Source organism: Sebastes umbrosus, chromosome 22 (assembly GCF_015220745.1).
Source record: "Sebastes umbrosus isolate fSebUmb1 chromosome 22, fSebUmb1.pri, whole genome shotgun sequence".
Taxonomy (NCBI): Eukaryota; Metazoa; Chordata; class Actinopteri; order Perciformes; family Sebastidae; genus Sebastes; species Sebastes umbrosus.
In genome coordinates, this window is record NC_051290.1 from 20,572,573 (window position 1) to 20,594,468 (window position 21,896).

A 21,896-nucleotide genomic window follows, 5' to 3' on the forward strand; every position below is an offset into this window, starting at 1 on the left:
CAAATTGGCCAAGACAGCATTCTTCCACCTGAGAAATGTTGCCAAAGTAAGGTCGCTCTTAAAGCAGGATGCAGAGAAATTAATTCATGCGGTCATTACTAGCAAGTTAAGCTATTGTAATGCCCTCTTTACTGGCCTACTAAAAAAAGCTATAGCTATAGTTCAGAACTTTACCGCCAGACTTTTAACGAAGACTAGGAACAAAGAGAGCACATTACTCCTGTTTTAGCTACCCTGCACTGGCTTACAAAGCTCTTAAAGGTCCAGTGTGTAAGATCTGGCGGTATCTACAGTAGCGGTGAGGTGAGGAGATTACAACCAACTGAAGCCTCTCCTGTTTGCCAAGCGTGTTGGAGAGCTACGGTGGTCGACGCGAAAATGTGAATGGCCCTCTCTAGAGCCATCTGGAGCAGAGCCACTGTGTAGAGTGTGTGTGTACGTGGGAAGTGAGTGGTGAAGCAAGAGAGAGAGAGCGGCAGCGACGGGAGCGAGTAACGTTATCGACATCGGCCCAAGCAGGAAAAGTTAACAGCATTTGGTTTGTCTGTTCTGGGCTACTGTAGAAACATGGCGGAGCAACATGGCGGAGCAACATGGCGGACTCCGTAGAGCGAGGTCCCGCTCCCTATGTAGATAGAAACTGCTCATTATAAGGTAACGAAAACAACGATTCTTATTTTCAGATGATTATACACCCAAAAAAAACTACTTATTAATTTTATATTCCATTTCTGCTAATAGATCCCCCTAATTGTTACGCACTGGTCCTTTAATGATATAGCACCGTCTTACATTTCGGACTTTTTACCTCCTTATCAACAAAAGAGCCTTTAGGTCCTCTGGTGCTGGTATCTAACCGATGCTAAAGTAGCCCACAAAACAAACTGCTATTAGCTACTACGCTCCGAGACGGAACAGCCTGCCCAGCTACGTCAGATATGCAAGCTTTTTTTTTGACACTTTTACAAAACAACTAAAGACCTACTTATTCAGGCATTTAGTTAATGTACGTTTTTATCTTTTTCTACTGCTTGTATTTGTCTGCCTTTTTATTGGAGCTTTTAATCTAGTTTTATGAACTTATTTATTTGATTTCTGTGGTGTGTTGTTTTTAATGCCATATTGTGAAACACTTTGAGCTGCATTTCATGCATGAAATGTGCTATACAAAATAAAGTTGTTAATATAATGAGTTGTACCAAGTATGCAACCAGAGTTTACAAAACTGAACATTTAGAGATAATGCAGTAGCTCTCTATCTGGGTGTCGAGACCTCACAAATGCTGACCAGATAACTCTGAACAAAATTAGGGAAAATACTTTTTTACTTCACAAACTACTTACTTTACTTTACTTTAATTTGAGAAATTCTTGCAGAGCAAATATATAGGAAATATGATGAATGAGAACAAATACATGTTGAGCACAGAAGACATACAGGAGAGGAGGAACTTGTAGATTGACATACTAAAGTGTACTGAATATGAAAGAGAGGGACACAGTACAAGGAAGTACCACGGAGAGAAAACAGATGAAGACACTGAAAAAGAAGTCGAGATGAATAGCGAGGGATAGAAAAACACGAGAGGCAAAAGATAAATAAGTAAATTAGAGAAGAGAAAAGTGATTGATGCATGAGCTCACTGGGAAAAGAGTGGAACATTCTCCGTCTGCCCCGTTTTCCAAGTGCTGGTTTTCCTGATGGAATATTTAAATATGCTTTCAGGGCAAAAAAAAAGTGCTGCTGGTTTTGAAGTCAAAAATGGGAACACACATAGAGGCGGGGTGTTTATGGGTGTGTAAGTAGTAATAATGTTTACAGTACACTGGCCACCTCCAGGGACCAAGTGTCAATCTGAGTTTATGAGCCCCCCCCACCTCTATCAGTGTATGTGTGTGTGTGTGTCTAGCGGGGACATGACTCATCTGAGCGGGAGCGTGTCATCTCTGCACTCACCGTCACCGAGGTGATTGACAGCAGAACTAATTCCACGTTTATCACCCATGGTGGATTGACAGATGTGCGCGATGCACACACAAACAGCGCTTACAGAAGGACACCAAGCAGGAGGCCTGAAACACCACACAAGATGGGTAGCAAAGACGGATACACACTCCAACGCAGCACTTGATGTCACAAACACACAGTAGGTGCTATTATTTGTTTAAGGGTGATGTCAAGGTGCAGACTCTTTCACACTGAGCAAATTGATTCCTTCTTTCTCTTCAAGTAATACAGTATATGCATCATACAGACAAACATCTCTTTCCCTCCTTATTCCTATAAAACACTTTTTCCATGTATTTCAAGTTCAAGGCCACAGGAAAGCACATTGCATGTGAGGTTGCAGACATGCACGTCTACAAATGCTTTATGTAAGCATTATCATGATGTGATAATTAGCTCATTCATTTGATTGCATTCCACAATGATTTCTCAAGGGAGGCTATATGGAGAGTTGTTCTATCTCGGTTGTTCGTAACCAGAAGTGACACAAGAGGGTGGAGCTAAGCACAACCAAAAGCTGAATTATTAGGCGACCAAAAAGGTTCAAATGAACTTTCATGAAATGAAAACACGCTGTGAAAGGGTTAAAGTTCTAAGACGAAAACACGGACAACACGGTGGTAGCGACCTGTCAATCACAAGGTAGTCCCGCCCTAATGCATCCTCTACTTTATTGTCTGTTTGACTCTGAATGGGACCATAATTTACTAAATGAAAATCATGATGTGTAGAAGACTATAGAAGACTTGAAACGAAGCGATTGACACCATAAACTCATGTTTACAATGTTTACTGAGGTAATAAATCAAGTGAGAAGTAGGCTCATTTTCTCAGACTTCTATACAAACGGACTTCTTTTAGCAACCAGAGGAGTCGCCCCCTGCTGGCTATTAGAGAGAATGCAAGATCACTTCAGCATTGGCTTCACTTTTCCGACCCCGGAGTTGCTCACTGTGTTAAACGCGGCCTCCCTTTACTTCAATTCATCAAGACTTTTCTTCGTTTTTGATTCTTTGTTCACTGTGGAGCCAAGCGAGAAAAAGTTCAAGGTAACACTGGGTGAGTAATTGATATACAAATAGTCATTTTGTGTGTAAAGTATTCCTTTATACATGAAACAATCACATCTCTTCTTTGAAAATACCAACCACACCTACTTTCAAGGAATTTGATTCTAATGACAAGTACTTTCTGTGTAGCCAAACTGCTGGTTAAACTATTTAAACTCATCAATGATCCACACTGCTTCACTGGGGGACATGTTTCCTTATGACCGGGAACACAGGTACTTTGTTTTATTTTGAGTCCATCCCACAGACATGGTCCTGCTGTAAACGTCCACCAGAGCACCAAATGTGCATCATTTCGTTGCTGAAAATAATCCCCGACTGTGAAGGCTCATGCACACCTTCATTTTCTTGTAGACAGGTGCGTAGGAGGAAATGTCCATAGGCAAGAGAAGAGAGGATTCCTGCACGCTGTCTTTTTATTACCTTTTTCCTCTACGATGTAGGTGTAACCGGGTTCCCACTCTTTTCTAGCGATCATTTCCAGTGATGATCTAGCTGGTATGACAGACAGGGATCGCGGCATACACTAATATGTTCCCCGAATCTGATTTAAAAAGACATGCAGTCGATCTCTTACATGCTTGTCAACTTTAGCAACTGAAACAAACAATACATTTAACATTATTCAACCATTTAAAACAAGTTGAGAAGAAAACAACATGCCACCCAACTAGGTTTGCCGTGGTAGTCGATGTTACCGGTGTCACACGGTGGTCAGGCACACACTGATTACGTCACGTACCCACCGCCTGCTTTTTTATTTCTACAGATATAAAACCCATTTAGTTCATTTTCGCGTATCAGCGCCGTGTTACCAATACATAGTTAAAGGACGGAGCTACAAACTTAAAGTGAAAGTGTCTGCTCGGTACGGAGTCTCAGCACAGAGAAGCTAGGGTCAGATTTCACACACTCTCACACAGCCGGTGTGCGTGGCGGAGCAGCGCCAGGTGGAAACGAGAGGCCAGACACACAGCCGTCCGACATTAAGGATCACTACACAAACTGACCGTCATCTTTTCTTTTACAATGTGTAATCTGTAACACAGGTGTTGTCACAGGTTTATTAACCGGTGGGTAAATTTCCTCACCACCACATCCCTATATCCAACATGCATGTGCTCCCATGTGATGAGACTTGGGGGGGTGTTAACAGCATTTCCACAACAAAACCGAGAACAGCCTACTCAAAATATTCTCCTCCATAAACTACCATTTGAACCTTAATGTGATCCTGAACATAACTTAGCCCTTTCCGATGACAATGTTATCTGATAGATAGCTTACAGTAGTTCATTCTCAGCTAAAATAAAATAGGAGAATGTTGAAATAATTTTCCAGCACAACACAAGATTTTCCAGGACATTTGACTTTTTCTCTCATTTTCCATGCGTTTTCAATGACTGGAAAATTGGTCAACTGTTTTCCAGGTTTTCAAGGACGCATGGGAATCCTGTCTAAGGACCAAAGAGTTGTATTTCTCAATAAAGTTCATTGCAAGTAAAAAGACATTGTGTGGGAATTCTCTCTTCTCCTGAAACAAATCAACAAATTCTGAGTTCAGTACTGTTTGACTATGAATGTATGCTAAAAACTACAATGCCCAGCAGTTTTAGGTGACTATCATTGAATATTATTAGTGACACATTTATAAAGATTTATGTCTTCAGCATGAATGCCGCACACAGAGTAGAGAAAACGAAAAGTATTGACTGTTTAGGTCAGTTAGAGTAGCAGAGGGATAGCGGTGAAAACGAGCCGGCAGATACAAGCAAAACACAAATTATTTCTCCCCTGTACTCAAACCACAAATGATGCTTCCCCTTCAAAATCAGCTTGAACACAGATTTCAAATCTTTGTCTCCTGTTCTCCTCACTCCATCTCACACTTAAAAACACAGCAGCAAATTAGAATTCTTTGCCCTCTTCCACTCCGCTCGCTTCATGAGAGCGCGAAAAAAGGGAGAGGTGTTGTTTTCTGGCGGCTTTAATGTTGTCTGCTAATTTCTGCCAAAAAAAGAAAAGTACACCTCTCTTCTCCCCACCCCAAAAAAAAACACTAACAGAACCGAGTAGGTGAGGCTGTGTCACCTACAGTGTGAGATGCAACAAAGTCTCGATTGTCAGCCCTCCTCTCCCACGCAAGTACCAGAATTGCATTCCTAATTACAGCTGTATAAAGTATCTGACATTAACTCTGCCTCCTCCCTGTCTTAAGGTTAAAGCGATAAATATGCCATGAAACAAAAATGGCAGGCGGTGAGGCCTTGCTGACATTAAAGTCACCTATAAACACACACCTGCTTGTCTGTCCTCTGACACCCAAATGTTGAGCTAATTAGACTGATTCATTCCCCACGGACATCTAAGGTGATATGTACATGCTAAAACACTAATGAGGTGTGCCTGTTATTTAGCGCACAACCATTCCAATGACTGGTAGGTGAAACATGTTTTGTCCGTAGCGCCTGCTAATACTCTATAGTGTAGCAGGTCCAAAATGTAGAATTAGTAGACATTAAAAGAACAACGTTTATTACAGCAGCTCAAAAGGCTTAACCATTTTGGATCAGACTTGTGTTTTCCCTTTTTCCTTAAACTCCTTCGTTCCTCTGCCAAATCCCAATCATGATATAGAGGCTTGAAAATAGTTGCTGCCAAACTACAACATAAAGACAGCTCCAAGAGCCACTGGAAGAAAGCCCGAAGTGTGGGTGAGACAGTGAAGCACGGTACGGGAAAAAATGTTAAGTATATAAACATGGCCAAAGGCAGGGTTGTATTACTAAAGCTGGACGTTGGAGTTGAATATAAAGAGTTTTACCACAGCAAAGGAAACCTCAAGAACCAACCGAGTTAAAGACATTATCACACTATCATACTGAAAGAAACACATCTACCACTTCTGCCGATTTGATTGAGCTACACCAAAACAGGGCATCTGCGTAATCTTCTGCCATTATATGGTACTGTATGTCTAATTACTATAGAAGGATAAATAAACAACCAAATGATCTGAGTGACCCAGATGTATTATGACTGGTGAAATCTAAAGGGCTGCATTCTGATGTAGCACTTTAGATTTTCTGCAGACAAAATGAGCATTAAAAGCAATTAACACTGAAAAGATTGTGTGGAAAGAAAGTTCAAGTGTTGGAAAAAAAACTATTAAAACTTTTACTGTTACTGTCAAAGTTAACGCATTAATAATAATAACGCATTAACACAAATTCATTTTTACACCATTAATTTATTAACGCATGAACGCAACATGCAATCTTTAGGTTGTAGCAGGCTCAGTTAAAGCTACTGGTATCATATGAAACTAGTGAACATAAGGAATCCATTGGTACCAACCATGTCATACTAGCTTGTCGTGAAGGACCCTAAATAACGCTCTTAACTTACACAAAATTTTGTGCGAGGAAAAACTGTCACCGCCATTTCCAAAGGGGTCATTTGACCTCTGACCTCAAGATATATGAATGTAAATGGGTTCTATGTGTACCCACGAGTCTCCCCTTTACAGACATGCCCACTTTATGATAATCACATGCAGTTTGGGGCAAGTCATAGTCAAGTCAGCACACTGATACACTGACAGCTGTTGTTGCCTGTTGGGCTGCAGTTTGCCATGTTATGATTTGAGCATATGTTTTTATGCTAAATGCAGTACCTGTGAGGGTTTCTGGACAATATGTGTTGTTAATTGATTTCCAATAATAAATATATACATACATTTAGCATAAAACATACATAAAGCAAGCATATTTGCCCGCTCCCATGATGATAAGAGTATTAAATACAAATCTCCCTTTAAGGTACATTTTAAACAGATAAAAAATGTGCGATTAATTCCGATTAAAAATTTAAATCGATTGACAGCCCTAATTTTGATGTTCATAAAATGTACTAATGTAATGCCTCCCACTGGTTAAAAACAACGGAAATGACATAGGTTCTGTGTTTATCTACATATAGAGTGGGGAATGCCAGGTGTGAACTGACGGGTTAGAGTCGTCCACTTGTGATCGGATCACCCAAGAACCATGTTAATACTCAGGTCTGAATAGGATCTTGTGGGAACAGTGAAAGTAGCTGAAGCTTACTGTATGACCCCATGACTTTATGCGCTTCAATGACATGGTACCATTTTTACACAGCTCCACAAGAGTCATCCTTTCTTCTAAAAGCATTAAGGAAAGGACACTAAATGTTTTGGCCATCCAGCAAAAAGAAAAAGAGTAACTAATTTACTGTCAAACAGTAAATATGTCTTCTCTATGAATTATGCAGCTTCTCACACAGCCAGTCAGCAACAAATAGACCACTTCTCACTTGTTATTGACACAACCACCTGGGGGCAGTCAATGAAACTTTGTGAACATAATAAGCTTTGCCTAATTTAATGTCTGAGGCGTGGTATTTTATGTTTGTGTGGTTATAATCTATTGTAGGATTGTGCAGCATATGTGTTGGGCGGGTAAACCACAGCCCATTTGTGGACAGATGTTGCATGCCTCATAGAGAGCATGTACAACTTGTTGATGTTTGAGAAAGGGGGGGATTTATGGCTAAATGCAGGTACTTAAGCTCACTTTCTGTCATAAAAACTAATGCTCACCAAGCTAAACAAAGCACAGGGCGGGGCCTCCACTACCTGCAGCTCTATCTACTCAAGACGGGTGCATTCAAACCTTCTCCACCCACAGCAGATGCACAAATACCCTTTAGAACTGCTGCAAAGCAAAGAGGTATTAAAAAAAAGCAGAAACTATCACATGCAGGGCATGGATGAATGAGCAGGCAATGAAGCATCCAATCAGTGGTCCAATCACTGATTATGAAAACCTCACACTGCTATATTGAAATGCACCATTAATACAAATTAATCAGGACTGGCTATTGCATGTGTTGGTTAAATGAAATGTCAGCCATAGTTCTGTACCGCAAGACACAAAGACAGCAAAGCAAAGACATGGCAGCCAGACAATCGGGGGGGGTGCTGGAGAGAGAACAAAAATAAACGAGTACACAAAATCATAATACGTAACGGGCTGTTTGACAACGTCTCTGATTTTACAATGAGCTCTGGCTTGATTTCCTCAAAACCCCTTTTAACTAAGAGCTGAAGTAACTTCCTGCAGCCGTCAGTGTTGCCAGGCAACTTTGTTCTCTAGGACATTCTATCAGGAAACGCTGTGGCCTGCGGTGAGTTCAAAGACTGCGCCGTTTTTCTCTGAAAGACTCAGATGGAGGCTGCCGATAATGGAAGATGGGCGATACGCACAGACGGTGAGATGAAGAGGGGGAGGGGGGGGGACTGAGCGCCAGCGCTATAGAGCTGCCATTAAGGCCGGGTAAGAGCTGAGAAATAGCAGGTGTGTTTGGAGGAGGAGGAGGAGGAGGAGGAGGAGGAGGAGGAGGAAAAACGCGCGTGTGTGTGTAAAGTATATCTTTCCATGTGTGCACCGAATGCTTCTACGAGAGTGGGAGACTTTTTTTTTGTAGTGTCGCCTGGTGTGTAGGTGCAAGCAAAAGCTGGAGAGACTGTATGTGTGCACGTGCAGGTGTACACACACATGTACACGAGATACAATAGCAGCTTTATGTCCGGAACAGTATGCCATTACATTACATCCCAATGAGCTGCTAAGGCTCTAATTAAGCTGCAAATCGGACTGCACACATAAAGGTGTCTGAGCGCCTATGTTTGAGTGCAGCACCGGAAAAAAGTTTCACAAGAACAGCAAACTGTGGAAAACTGGCCACCTGAGACAAACAACATGTACATGTTAATGTGTGTGTTGTGTGTTCAGAGAATAACCGCGGCACCATCTCCATTTTCTATCCTATAAGGACCTACAGCACGCATTAAAAATAGATGTCGTCTCTAACACACACACACACACACACACACACACACACACACACACACACACACACACACACACACACACACACACACACACACACACACACACACACACACACACACACACACACACACACACACACACACACACACACAGGCGGTGACAAACACGCACGCATTAATAATAGTCAACTAAGTGCCAAAGTTCAGCCTCGGCGCTGCTTAGGGAGCAGGTTTCAATACCTGCAGTGAGAGCCGGGTTCAGCTCTGAAGTGAAAGCCTTTACTGTGGGGACTGGCACAATGTGAAATGCAATCATAACACATAACAGGGAAATACAAGGACAGGAAGTAGAGATGAGGAGGGAGGGGGAGGTGGTTGAGAGGAGGAGGGGGGGGGTGTCTGGAACAAGAAAAATGGAGGATGAGGCCGGGGGAAAGTGAGACCCCTGGTGATAATCTGCAAATGCTGCAGGTTTGATCCTTCAGCTGTGTGAGAGACTTCTTATACACGCCTGTATTTCTATACTTGTGAGGACTTCTACTGTGCCACAATCTCTAAGAGAGACTGTTTCTACGGTGAGAGCAGAGATCTCATGGAATGATCTGCTATTTCATTTGTACCTTGTTTACTGTCTTTTTATTGATGACATTGGGCCTCATGCAGGAAGCGATATAAGAACAAATTTCCTCTTATTTCTGTTCATATCCAGAATGTGTTCTTATTTTGTTAGTACCCATTGATTCCTGGGATTCACCACGATAATAATAGTATTATTTTCTTATTTTGGCTCTTCTCTTAGAGAGCACTCTTACCAAGATAAGGAAAACACATCTTGTTTTCACAGTCAAATTGTTCGTCCGACGCAAGGACTGCACAAGTTTTAAATTTGAGGAACAAAGAAACGCATGAATATCATGTATTAAATTTATATTATTATATGTTTTAGAGTTATTATAATGATTGGATTATATATATATATATATATATATATATATATATATATATATATATTACCATCTATCTATCTGCTGAAGTTCTTCTTCTTACAGATTTTTTTTGGTGGCATCTCTCCAATTCTTGGGCATGTACCAGAGTATTTGCACACGGCACAACACACAACACCTGCCCTATATTGCTTAGGGGGCGTTACCTATGATAAATACTTGTCCTTATATTAGTGTTATGGGGGTGTTATCTATGCTAATAATAAGCAATCGGCCAAACGCCTCCAATTTATGATCAAGTGGCATTCATCATTCTGCACACCGGGCGGGGTAAGAGATGATTTGGATGGTTAAGAACGTTTGGTGCATCTGGAGTTGATTTCTATTTTTTTCTCTTAAGAGAAAATTAAGAGAAAATATAAGAAATGTAAGAGAATCTTGCTACATGAGGCCCATTGTCTGTTTATTTTATTGTCAACTAGGTGGGTAAAACTCCTAAATCCTGAAAGTCTTTTCTGGCCCGATAATAAACCAATATTACATAAATAGACATTTTATATAATAAAAATTCACTTTCTTAATGATAATGTTTTCTCAACTGGTCACATCACTTGTTCATGGCATAAATATATGATATAAATATGACTATCGTCTTCTTAGTACTAATTACATGTGTATATCTATGATACAGTACCCTTTCAATATATCAATTGATCACTTCAAGTAACTTCTACATTGTTTCCTCCTTTGTTAGGGTCCTTTATCATTTCCCCTGTATGCTGGCTGAGCAGCACTGAGCTTGAAACACGTTGCTGTCTCTGTACCAGCCTCTGATAATCATCCTTTTGTGAATGTGTGTTCATTAAAAGTTGTGATAAATATGTTAATATTCGCAAACAATGAGCTTCCTTTTCTCTCTTATCTTGTACACTTTTAGTTAGTTGACTGAGCACACAGCCTTGACAAGCAGAAACTGAAATATGTTACTATTACAGGCAATTATGCCGAGTTTGTACATATGACACGTGAAGCAAACGCTGAAATCTGGCAGCAAATAGAGCTCGACACTGAAATCATTTTGAATTCAAGGTTTGAAAAAGAAAATCTTCCTCCTGCAAACAACAACACGCTTTCACACAGACGGCACGATGCAGCGGTGTCTGCATGATGGAGCTGAAACGTGTCCTTGCACCTAGTCAATCGAGGTCCTCCCGAGAATAGTAAACGGGTGTGTGCGTGAGCGTGCATGCATGCTGTACTCTTGTTGGTACCGGTCACCCACACGGTGTCGTTTAAGAAACGACATGAAAATATGCAGAGAAAAGTCATGGACGAGAGCTCGCTGCCGCTCTTTAACACACACACACACACACACACACACACGGAGACGTGGTTCGTCACTTTAAGCAGACGAGCTGGGTGATGTTGTGGTTTCATTACCGCGGAAAAAAAAAAGAATCACCGCTGAAGCAAGGTCACATCATGAGTCGCACATAAAGTTTCTATCTCTCTCTCTCTCTCTCTCTCTCATATAACCATGTCTCCATCAGTATCGTCAAGGTCATTTCTTTAGCAAATCACCCTCCTCCTCTCCCACTCTTCTCTCTTTACTTCTATCCATTCCTCAACTGGGCCATTACCTGAAAAGGCCATTACTTGAAATCTCCCCTGAGAGATGAGGCTTGACTTTTAAGTGATGCTGTCATAGTTGAGCCAACTTTTTCGGCAACTATAAAGCCAGTCCAACTGTGATATAAATGTTTTTAGACGACTAAATACAAGGCGAGCTCTCACTTTGCGGGGAATGCATTTTTTACCTAAGCGGAGTGCACAATCGGTGACGATAATCATAAAATTGGTCTCGACAAATGCACTCAAAAGCTGTTCAAACACTCGTTTTCCAGAATTGCATTTACTGTCTGCACTGTTGACATCCATTTCCACCCATTTTCAAATTGCATTTTCATTCTCACAGTTTTGCACAGCACTAATGTCCCCTTCATTTGAATCGCAGGTAGACGGCGCATTAAAATTCCTGGGGAGAATCCAGTTGTTTTGCAGACTAATTATAGGCAGAAAAACTGAACAGCGTTGGGGAATTTGCACAGACTTCCTAAATACAAACCCGATGCTCGAGTGTCCTCACCAGGAATGCTTTTTTCAGTATCAGTGAGCCATTTCTCCTCAAGTCTGCCAACTTACTTTAACAAGTGGTCAAAACTCTGTAACGCCGCAAATTCAACGTGCTGACACCTGCCTCGACAGCTTAGAGGAAATACTGCTTCCCAGTGAATAAGCTGCCTTAACGTCATGCCTCAGGCACATGAATATTTAACATTATTTTAATACACGGCTATTAAATTGTATGCTTAATGATTTAAAAGTGATTAAGTAGGAGTTCTGTCATAAAACTTTTTTTTCTTTCCATTCGTTCAGGAGCATTTTCCCTAAAGTAATGAAATGGTCTAGTTAACCTGAACCTTGGGGAAATGCCTGTATGACACTGAAAGAGGAAAGAGAGAGCAGAAATCACAGGAGCTTTGTGGCTGACTGGTACTGGCTTCAACGCAAAAACACACAAACGTACCCGTTTGGCGAGGGTGACGGCATCAGCGTGAAGTCGGTTTCTCAGATGTGGGTCCAGTTGGAAAGCCGGTGCGATCTCCACAACCTGCAAAAAACAACAGCATTTTATTGATAATGCCACAGCACTGTCAAGAGTAGAGATGCAGCAAACTGTCAAAATAACATAAATAAAACTGTGCGTATTCCAATTCAAGGATCAACACCTACAAATCCTGCACCTTGAACAGCTTTATTAATTCATTTTGACACTCGTGGTTAATTCATATCATAATTTGAGGTCTGATGTGTCAACAGTAGCACTAACGTCCAAGAGAATTTGCGCATTTCCAGCCTCAGTGTCAAGCTCAATGAATAAAAACTGGCAAAATGTTTTAATTAAGTTTCTACAACATTTTGTCAGTTTTTATTCATTGAGCCTGCCACTGAGGCTGGAAATGTACAAATTCTCTTGGACGTTTAGTGCTGCTTTTGACACATCAGACCTCAAATTATTATAATAATATGCCACTGAAATTCATTTCATTCAAAATGCATAGACAGGGTGTTAAGATATTTGCTTTGAAAAGCCATGCTATGCTACCCTGTAGCCCTTTCATTTAATGGATGTTATATTATTAGTAACCGCTACTGAGTGCAATGTATTTTCCATTGTAGAACTTGATCCATTATGTTCACCTGCTCTGTCTGCTGTTTGGTACTGGGCAGGTAGTGTTTAGTGGGTTTAACAGAGATTGTTTTGGTGAAAACAGTGGTTGATGAGAGCAGTCAGTGAACTAAAATAATAGAGTTGCAGGCCATAAAACTAAAACAATGAGCTGAAAGATGCTAAACTGCCCTGTAGGCCTGCAGGGAACTGCAGAGTCTGGTGATATTTCTCTAATGGTATGTCACTACAGTACAACCAACCCTTTTCACATTACATATAGTTACTTCATGCATTCTACATATACAGACGTAGGCAAAATCGTTGGTACCCTTCCGTTAAAGAAAGAAAAACCCACAATGGTCACTGAAATAACTTGAAACTGACAAAAGTAATAATAAATAGAAATTCACTGAAAATTAACTAATGAAAATCAGATATTGTTTTTGAATTATGGTTCAGCAGAATCATTTAAAAAAACAAACTAATGAAACTGGCCTAGACAAAAATGATGGTACCCTTAACTTAATATTTTGTTGCACAACCTTTTGAGGCAATCACTGCAATCAAGTGATTTCTGTAACTCTCAATGAGACTTCTGCACCTGTTGACAGGTATGTTGGCCCACTCCTCGTGAGCAAACTGCTCCAGCTGTCTCAGGTTTGAAGGGTGCCTTCTCCAGATTGCATGTTTCAGCTCCTTCCACAGATGTTCAATAGGATTTAGATCAGGGCTCATAGAAGGCCACTTCAGAATAGTCTATTGTTTTGTTCTTAGCCATTCTTAGGTGTTTTTAGCTGTGTTTTGGGTCATTATCCTGTTGGAGGACCCATGACCTGCAACTGAGACCAAGCTTTCTGACACTGGGCAGCACATTTCGCTCCAGAATGCCTTGATAGTCTTGAGATTTCATTGCACCCTGCACAGATTCAAGACACCCTGTGCCAGATGCAACAAAGCAGCCCCAGAACATAACCGAGCCTCCTCCATGTTTCACATTAGGTACAGTGTTCTTTTCTTTGGATGCTTCATTTTTGCGTCTGTGAACATAGAGCTGATGTGACTTGCCAAAAAGCTCCAGTTTTGTCTCATCTGTCCAAAGGACATTCTCCCAGAAGCTTTGTGGCTTGTCAATATGCATTTTGGCAAATTCCAGTCTCGCTTTTTTATGATTTGGTGTCCTCCTCGGTTGTCTTCCATTAAGTCCACTTTGGCTCAAACAGTGATGGACGGTGCGATCTGACACTGATGTACCTTGACCTTGGAGTTCACCTCTAATCTCTTTGGAAGTTGTTCTGGGCTCTTTGGTTAACATTCGTATTATCCGTCTCTTCAATATGTCATCAATTTTCCTCTTGCGGCCACGTCCAGGGAGGTTGGCTACAGTCCCATGGACCTTAAACTTCTGAATAATATGTGCAGCTGTAGTCACAGGAACATCAAGCTGCTTGGAGATGGTCTTATAGCCTTTACCTTTAACATGAAGGTCTATAATGTTCTTTCTAATCTCCTGAGACAACTCTCTCCTTAGCTTTCTGTGGTCCATGTTCAGAGTGGTACACACCATGATACCAAACAGCACAGTGACTACTTTTCACCCTTTAAATAGGCAGACTGACTGATTACAAGTTTGAAGATACCTGTGATGCTATTTACAGGACACACCTTAGTTTAACATGTCCCTATGGTCACATTATTTTACATCTTTTCTAGGGGTACCATCATTTTTTGTCCAGGTCAGTTTCATTAGTTTGTTTTTTAAAATGATTCTGTTGAACCACAATTCAAAAACAATGTCTGATTTTCATTAGTTCATTTTCAGTAAATTTTTATTTATTATTACTTTTGTCAGTTTCAAGTTATTTCAGTGAACATTGTGGGTTTTTCTCTCTTTAACGGAAGGGTACCAACAATTTTGCCTACGTTTGTAAAAGTATCAATTAGTGCAGCTTTAAAGACGCACTCCCTGACTTTGCTACAGAAAATTATTATTATAGACAAATCTGAGTGGCTTGTTGAAACATTTTTTCTGATCTAGACAGCCCACAGAAAACTGACTGGGTTGTTTTATTTCACAGTTTGTGGGTTGGTAGGCACTCTAGATACTCAAATGTATGTGCACAAGCACTGAAAAAGGGAGTTTTTCATGATATATCCCCTTAAAAAACAGACAGTAAAAGCACCACTGACTTACAGTTAGCCTCCCACTAACATTCAGTAAACACCATAATTTGTTTTAATCTTTCCTACAGAAGCCATCAGTTTGATACAGTATGTGTCACTTCAGAAAAAACAGATGGAGTGAATCATTTGAAGTCACATTCAGCCTTTCATTTGGTCTTGCCACGGCTGCTGGGTAGGTGGGTGGGTGGGGTTCGCCATGTTGGAGGCTGATCTGTTTCCATTCCGCTGCATCAAACAACTCAACCCATCCAAAAGAAATAATTGAATCCAGCTCAAAAACAACGTGACCCGTGTATGATTATAAAAAAATAAAAATCACAAGAACTCAATTTAGAGTTGTATCAAATCCCCCCTAAAGAAACCCTCTCCAAGTATGAAATGCACTTCCAAGACAGAGAGAAAACTAAAAATATCCTATCGGCGCTCTAGCGTCCCTAATCTATTTCAACAAGCGACTATTCTTGTTTCTGAGATTCAAAAAGATCTTAGATTAAGGGCAAAGGCAGATTAAGCCTCGCAGAATCAAAGAGCAGCAGCTCTGGCATGAACGGAGCCGCTAATATGATTATCATCTATAATTTGATTAAAAGGGAAGGAAGAAAGTGATGAAAACACATGATTGAAACTGCTTTGAGGTGACAATAAGTAATGAAATATTACACATGTTAATCAGCTTCCTCTGATGAAAGCATTGTCATGTTGAGTGACTATTAGATGACAGTTTCAATTTTCTCTCTCATGTGGTATTCAGATATTTTTTGTTATTTTGACAATCAGGTGATGCTGTAATACCGCATTTCCTTCCAGCCCAAAAAAATCTAAGAAACATAGCCAATAAATGACAATCAATTCAAAGCTATATGCTCTTAAACTGTTTAAATAAGTTAATGTGGTGGAGAACTGCCAAGACTCCCATTCACACAGCATCAGCAGTGGCTAATTTGTATTGCTACGTAATCCTCTTACCCCCTGCTGCTCAGGACTTCTAAGATACCCAGGGCCACAAGTGCCATAATAATCATAATCACAACTATAATCACCATATTTATTAATGTGTGGCTTAATTGGTTTGTTTTCCTAAATAAAAGAGGAAACACATTACGGCGTTGTGTATATTCAGTAGACTGCAGTGTCTGCAGGTGTGATTCCCGCTTATGACCTTTGTTTAATGTCTGCCCACCATCGCCATCCACTTCATGCTAATCTACGTAATACGGCAGAAATGCCACGAAGATAATCTTAAATAAATTCAAACATTAAATTGGCTTAGATGAATTTCGGAATGGGGGTACTTCACCTTTTGGTGTCTCCGCTGAATGGAGCAGTCTCTCTCGTAGAGGTGGATGACATTACCATATTTATCGCCTGGGGGAAGAGACAAAGAGAGAAGTAGGTGAGACAATGAAGCGAGCAAAGAAGATTAGAAGATAATCAGGGGTATGAAGAAAAGGAGTGGTTGAATTCAAGTAAAGGAGAAGTGAAAGAAACAGTCATTAGTCCTAAATTCACTGGGAGACACGTCCATTGATGGCCGGCTGCTACAACCCACATCTTTAAACCAACCGACCTGTATACGGCATGAAAAGACACATTCAAAGCGTCCGTAGACAGATGGTAGAATCTCAAGGGACAGCTACAGCCAGAGGCTGCTTTTTGGACCGGTTGCATTTAGTGTGCAAGAAAAATGCTGTTCTTCCTTTGACATGTTAGTTGTACGTCCTGTAGTCTGTACTGAGAGCAATGTAAATGCATCCGTGTAAATATGCTACGCTCAGAGCTAGTGACGTAGAATAAACATAGAGAAAGACCACGGTGAGTCAAACGGGAGGTCGATGAGTCCACGGGACTTTCAACCAGGAGACCGCGGTTTTGTTGTGTAAGTTGTGTGTTTTCCGTATTTATGTTATGTTGATTCCATACGTACATATTTTAAGCCCAACCGTGACGTTTTTCCTAAACCTAACCAAGTGGTTTTGTTGCCTAAACCTAACTGCGGACGTTACGTCCTCATGACACAGGGAATGTCCTTGTAATGTCATGTGATTTATACGCCTTCCTGTAAGATCGGTTTGTGGTAGCTGGACCACACGTGAATCATGTTTTGAAAGCCACATAAATACTGTAGGTCCTTAATTAGTCTAATTAAATGTCTTCACAATTTCTTAAACTATCACAGATTTTTCCCTCAAGTACTTTATGAGTGGGGAGTCCTGCAAAACACTGGCAAGAGAAATGTGTGATAATGAATAAAGTACATCCCCCACAAAATATTGTGTTTATCAAAAATTACGTTCTCAACACTTCACAGAGAACTGTAAAACTTAAAATTGAAAAAAATAATTATGAAACCTCACAGCCAAGGCTGATCTATACAAGATAGCCTTGTGGGCTACATCTAACATTTATTTTCATATCGACTAATCTGTCAATTATTTTTCTCAATTAATTAAAACATCAGAAAAAAGTGAAACATTTTCAAGGTGATGTCTCCAATTTCTTGTTTTGTCCAACCAATAATAATAATAATAATAATAATAATAATAATAATAATAATACATTTTATTTGGTGGTGCCTTTCAGGACACAAAACACAAAAAATATATAAATAAAAAAACAGCCAAACATGATGAAAACACTAGCAGAGCGAACATAAGGAGAGACATTCAGGCTGACACGTATGAGGGGGAAATAAACAGTAACGATGTTGAGGGAAGGACACAGAATGATGGACACTACAGTAAATAGGCCAGTTTGAACAAGTGAGTTCTGAGGTGGGATATGAATATAGTGTCAGACTGTTGGATGTGTGGAGGGAGGGAGTATCAGAGCCTGGGAGCAGTACAGCTGAACACCATAGCACCCATCGGTGCTGAGGCATGAGGTGGGGGTGGCCAGAAGACCAGCAAAGACCAGCAAATAGTTCAAAACCCAATGATATTCAGTTTAAAATACACAACTATCATCACATATCAATTTGACATGTATATCAATTTGACATGTATATAAATATGCGAAGTCCCATTTCTGACTACAGTTAAAAACAGTGTCAGCTGGCCAAAGACTTTTTTTGTGCTGAATTTGGGGGGGGAAATTGATGATGCGAGTTAATCACATGTCTCAACTTGCATTTTTTTTCCTCTTTATATTATAGCACCACAATTCAAAGCTTCAGTAGGCAACAATGTTTTTGGCATCATTGGGAAAAAATCCATAATAACCTTTCAGAATATTGTAATTCAAGTGTTATGAGAGAAAACTAGACTTTTGCACCTCCTCATGGCTCTGTTATCAGGCTTTAAAAAAAATCTAGCCGGTGACGGAAGACTTTGGCCAATCACAGGTCATTTCAGAGAGAGCGTTCCTATTGGCTGTGCTCCGGCTGGTGGGCGGTGCTTGGTATTTCCTCAAGAGATTTCAACATGGCTGCCGGGTCACAAACGTTCTCATTTTACAGCTAAACAGTACACTACAAGATTATTCTGAAAACATTTGAGGAGAGAAATAGGCATTACAGTAACAGAATATTGATTCATATTTGATCAGCGCTGACTAGTTTGACCGTCTGATCGGAGTTTGCGAGTGATCGACTCGTGGCTCTCATCGACGGAAGCTGGACGGCAGACTCCAGATCAGCTCTGAATGCTTGTTTTCCTCTGGTCTGAGAAATCTTGAAGATGCCGTAAGGACCACCGGAGGACACCGGAGGCACATGATTTTTTTCAGATTACCTGTCTCATACACTACTGTCAGGATATAGTGACCGTTTTATAAAAATAACTTTTTTTTTAAATCATATTTGCTCCATTTCTACCAACTGCTGCTTTAACGCACAATCTAACAAAATTGATATCCGATCGTCTAACACAGATTGCGACCAAGAACTTATCTGAACCATCTCGCACAGTATCACCAGCAAGATCGCTGTTATCGCACAGCGGTTAATGGCCTAAAAAGATGGAAGGATGAATGAAAGAAAGGGCAGAAGAGAAGAGAAATGAGATGGTGGGAGGTTGGGAAAGGAACAAGAGAGGAAGGAGAAGGGTACAAATAAAGAGGGAAGATTAAAGGGGAGGAAATGGAAAACAATTACATTGAAAGTGAAGGAGGGAAATAGGAAAAGAGGGAAAACAGAGGGCTGGCAAAGACATGGCTTTTAACAGGTAATTCACAAAACACACAAAATCCCTTGCATGCCCTAAAGACAGTAATTAATCACAGTGACCACACAGGGAGAACTACACCACGGTAAACGCTGAAGCATGCACACACGTAAACACACAAACACATCCGTGCCAGAAGCGCTTACAGTAATGTACACATGAACATGAATGCACCAATACCCGTTCACAAGCACTGATCATACATTCAAAGTGCAGATAGACTTCCTGTAAGTGTCGGTGTTGAATTTCAGTTCTATAATATTGAGTGGTAGTAGAGCTGTGTTCACTATAATGAGAAGAAATAAAGGCTGGAGAATCCTCTGCTGGCCAATAAAGCTCATTCAGTCTCATTGTTGTTCATCCGTCTCTCTTCCTCCCTTTCGCAATACCACCCAAGTTCAAGCACTCGCATGCATCTTGCTTTCGTAATGAACTTAGATCAATTCACATAAACAAAAAAAAAAACACACGCATATAGTTAAATGCAAACCCAAAGGAAGTCGTAAAATGCACTTACCGAGGATCTGTACTTCAATGTGTCTTGGCTTTTCGATAAACTTCTCAACAAACAGGGCTCCGTTCCCAAAAGCCGTCAGGGCTTCAGAGTAGGCCCGCTGGTAATTCTCCTCAAGTTCCTGACAAACAGACGAGAAAAATCCATACATGTCTGAGTTAGTGCTACTACTCGAGAAGTGGGAGAGTCACAGTAAAAGGATTTGTGTGGTTTTCGAGGGGCTTTGTTGCTGCACAGAGGAAAATTTAAGATCCTTGATTCTCTGCATCAGGTTAGTTTTATTTAGTTTAACTTTTATTCCCTGTTGTAATCTATTGTATTTCCCTTCCCTGTCATTCACATGTGATGTTGTTGCAGTTTTCTGTACGTTTGTTTTCCTTTCTTTTGACACAAATGTTTACACCCCCCTTAGGGAGCAAGATTGTACACAACATCTCTGGGAGCAGGCTGTGTGAGGTCACGACCGAGCATGCTGGAGGTCATGACACAATCTGTGTTTGTCAGTCTGTGACGTCCGGCCGGCCGGCCCGTCCAGCCTCCTCTATTGGGGAAAGACGGAGTCACCATCACGCCTCAGGAGAGGAAACCCGAACCCATTCTCATCTGTCATCTCATGACCTTGAGAGAAGATGCTCTTGAAGGCAAAACGAGCTTCTCAGAAAACAACGTAAAGCTGACATGGAAGGAAAGTGTGAATATCACAGATTGACCAGAATTGTACCACAAAAAATATCTGATCAGCCCAGATGAAGAATACCAATAAGAAAGAGATTTAGTAGCAGAATGAAGCCAATTGGCCTCATTCGGCACTGAAGGTCTCAAAATGGTACAACTCAAAAAACTCAGTCAATGCGCTACAATCATCAGTACCAGGTCAGAAAAAAATGGCTACCTGCAACTTGCACTGAAATACAAGTGTTGGAAAAGGAATTTATTTTATTTTATTTGTATTTTTTTGTGGAGTCAGTTGATTTAATAGACTGCACAAAACAGCAACATTTCAGATAGAAGTGCAGTGGATGACATTGAAAACCCTCTACCACTGTATTTTTTATATTGCAATATCAATACATACATGATCAAGGGCGAAACTGTTAGACAAAAAGGCAAAAAGAAACAGATACCTGACAAATCAGGATACTTCATCATATTGAAACAGTCCAGCTTAATACATTTTAACTATGGCCTAATACAACCAGAGATATTATTCTTTTTATATAATTTATTTTTTCCCTTTTTTTTCGAGAGGAAAAGGAATTTAAAGTCACACATCTCGCAAAGTTGTCAAATCATTGGTGCACTTCCATTTTTGTAAATGACAGAAAAGACTTTTGAAAGACTAAAGTTAGCAGAATTGCATTTGTACTCCTTCCACATCAGTTCAGTCCGTCTGTCAGTTTTGGCCACTGGAGCTTTGATACGTGCCGTTTTCTTGTTCTCTTACTCTTTGGGAAAGCACATCACGTCAAACTCAGAGCAAAAAATCTGGCACTTTAATTCTGCCTTTGCTTATCAGTAAACATACACATCTCATCCTACAATATGTTGAGAATATAGCTTACTCTGTTAATTCAGCATACAAACGACCCAGGAGCTGGCCTTTAATGGAATAAAAAGGCAAACCTACGCATTGTTGCTTGGGGTCCCGACTGCACAGAGAAACCTCTTTACAATTTTCTCACATTGTATCAGCTGGAGCTGCTGAGGCCCCTGTGACTCAACTGAATAACTAGAAATGTCAACAACTAATTAATTAGACTGGGGTACAAAGGAAAAGGTCATACTTTACAATGGATTGCGGACTTGTGAGGCTCAATGAATACAGTACATTACAACACTGCTATTCTTCGCGTACATCAGTGAGCAATGCGTCCAAATAGCGTCTTTTTTTCAATTGTTCCCAATGAGG

The 21,896-nt window shown here is 40.5% G+C and overlaps 2 protein-coding genes across 6 annotated transcripts in view; one reads left to right on the forward strand and one right to left on the reverse strand.

The window, feature by feature from the left end:
- LOC119481208 (serine/threonine-protein kinase pim-1-like) overlaps positions 1–21,896 on the forward strand; it is a 1,020,488-nt gene that overhangs the window by 857,140 nt on the left and 141,452 nt on the right. The gene's annotated exons all lie outside the window — the stretch shown is intronic.
- The window catches only part of pcxb (pyruvate carboxylase b), a 370,637-nt gene that overhangs the window by 319,330 nt on the left and 29,411 nt on the right, over positions 1–21,896 (reverse strand). For all 3 annotated transcript variants that reach the window (XM_037757903.1, XM_037757905.1, XM_037757904.1), the window contains exons 7-9: positions 19,991–20,108; positions 16,611–16,678; positions 12,488–12,571 (exon numbers count right to left, since the gene is read on the reverse strand). In XM_037757903.1, coding sequence (XP_037613831.1) covers positions 12,488–12,571; positions 16,611–16,678; positions 19,991–20,108 — 270 coding nt within the window. The remainder of the gene's footprint in view (positions 1–12,487; positions 12,572–16,610; positions 16,679–19,990; positions 20,109–21,896) is intronic.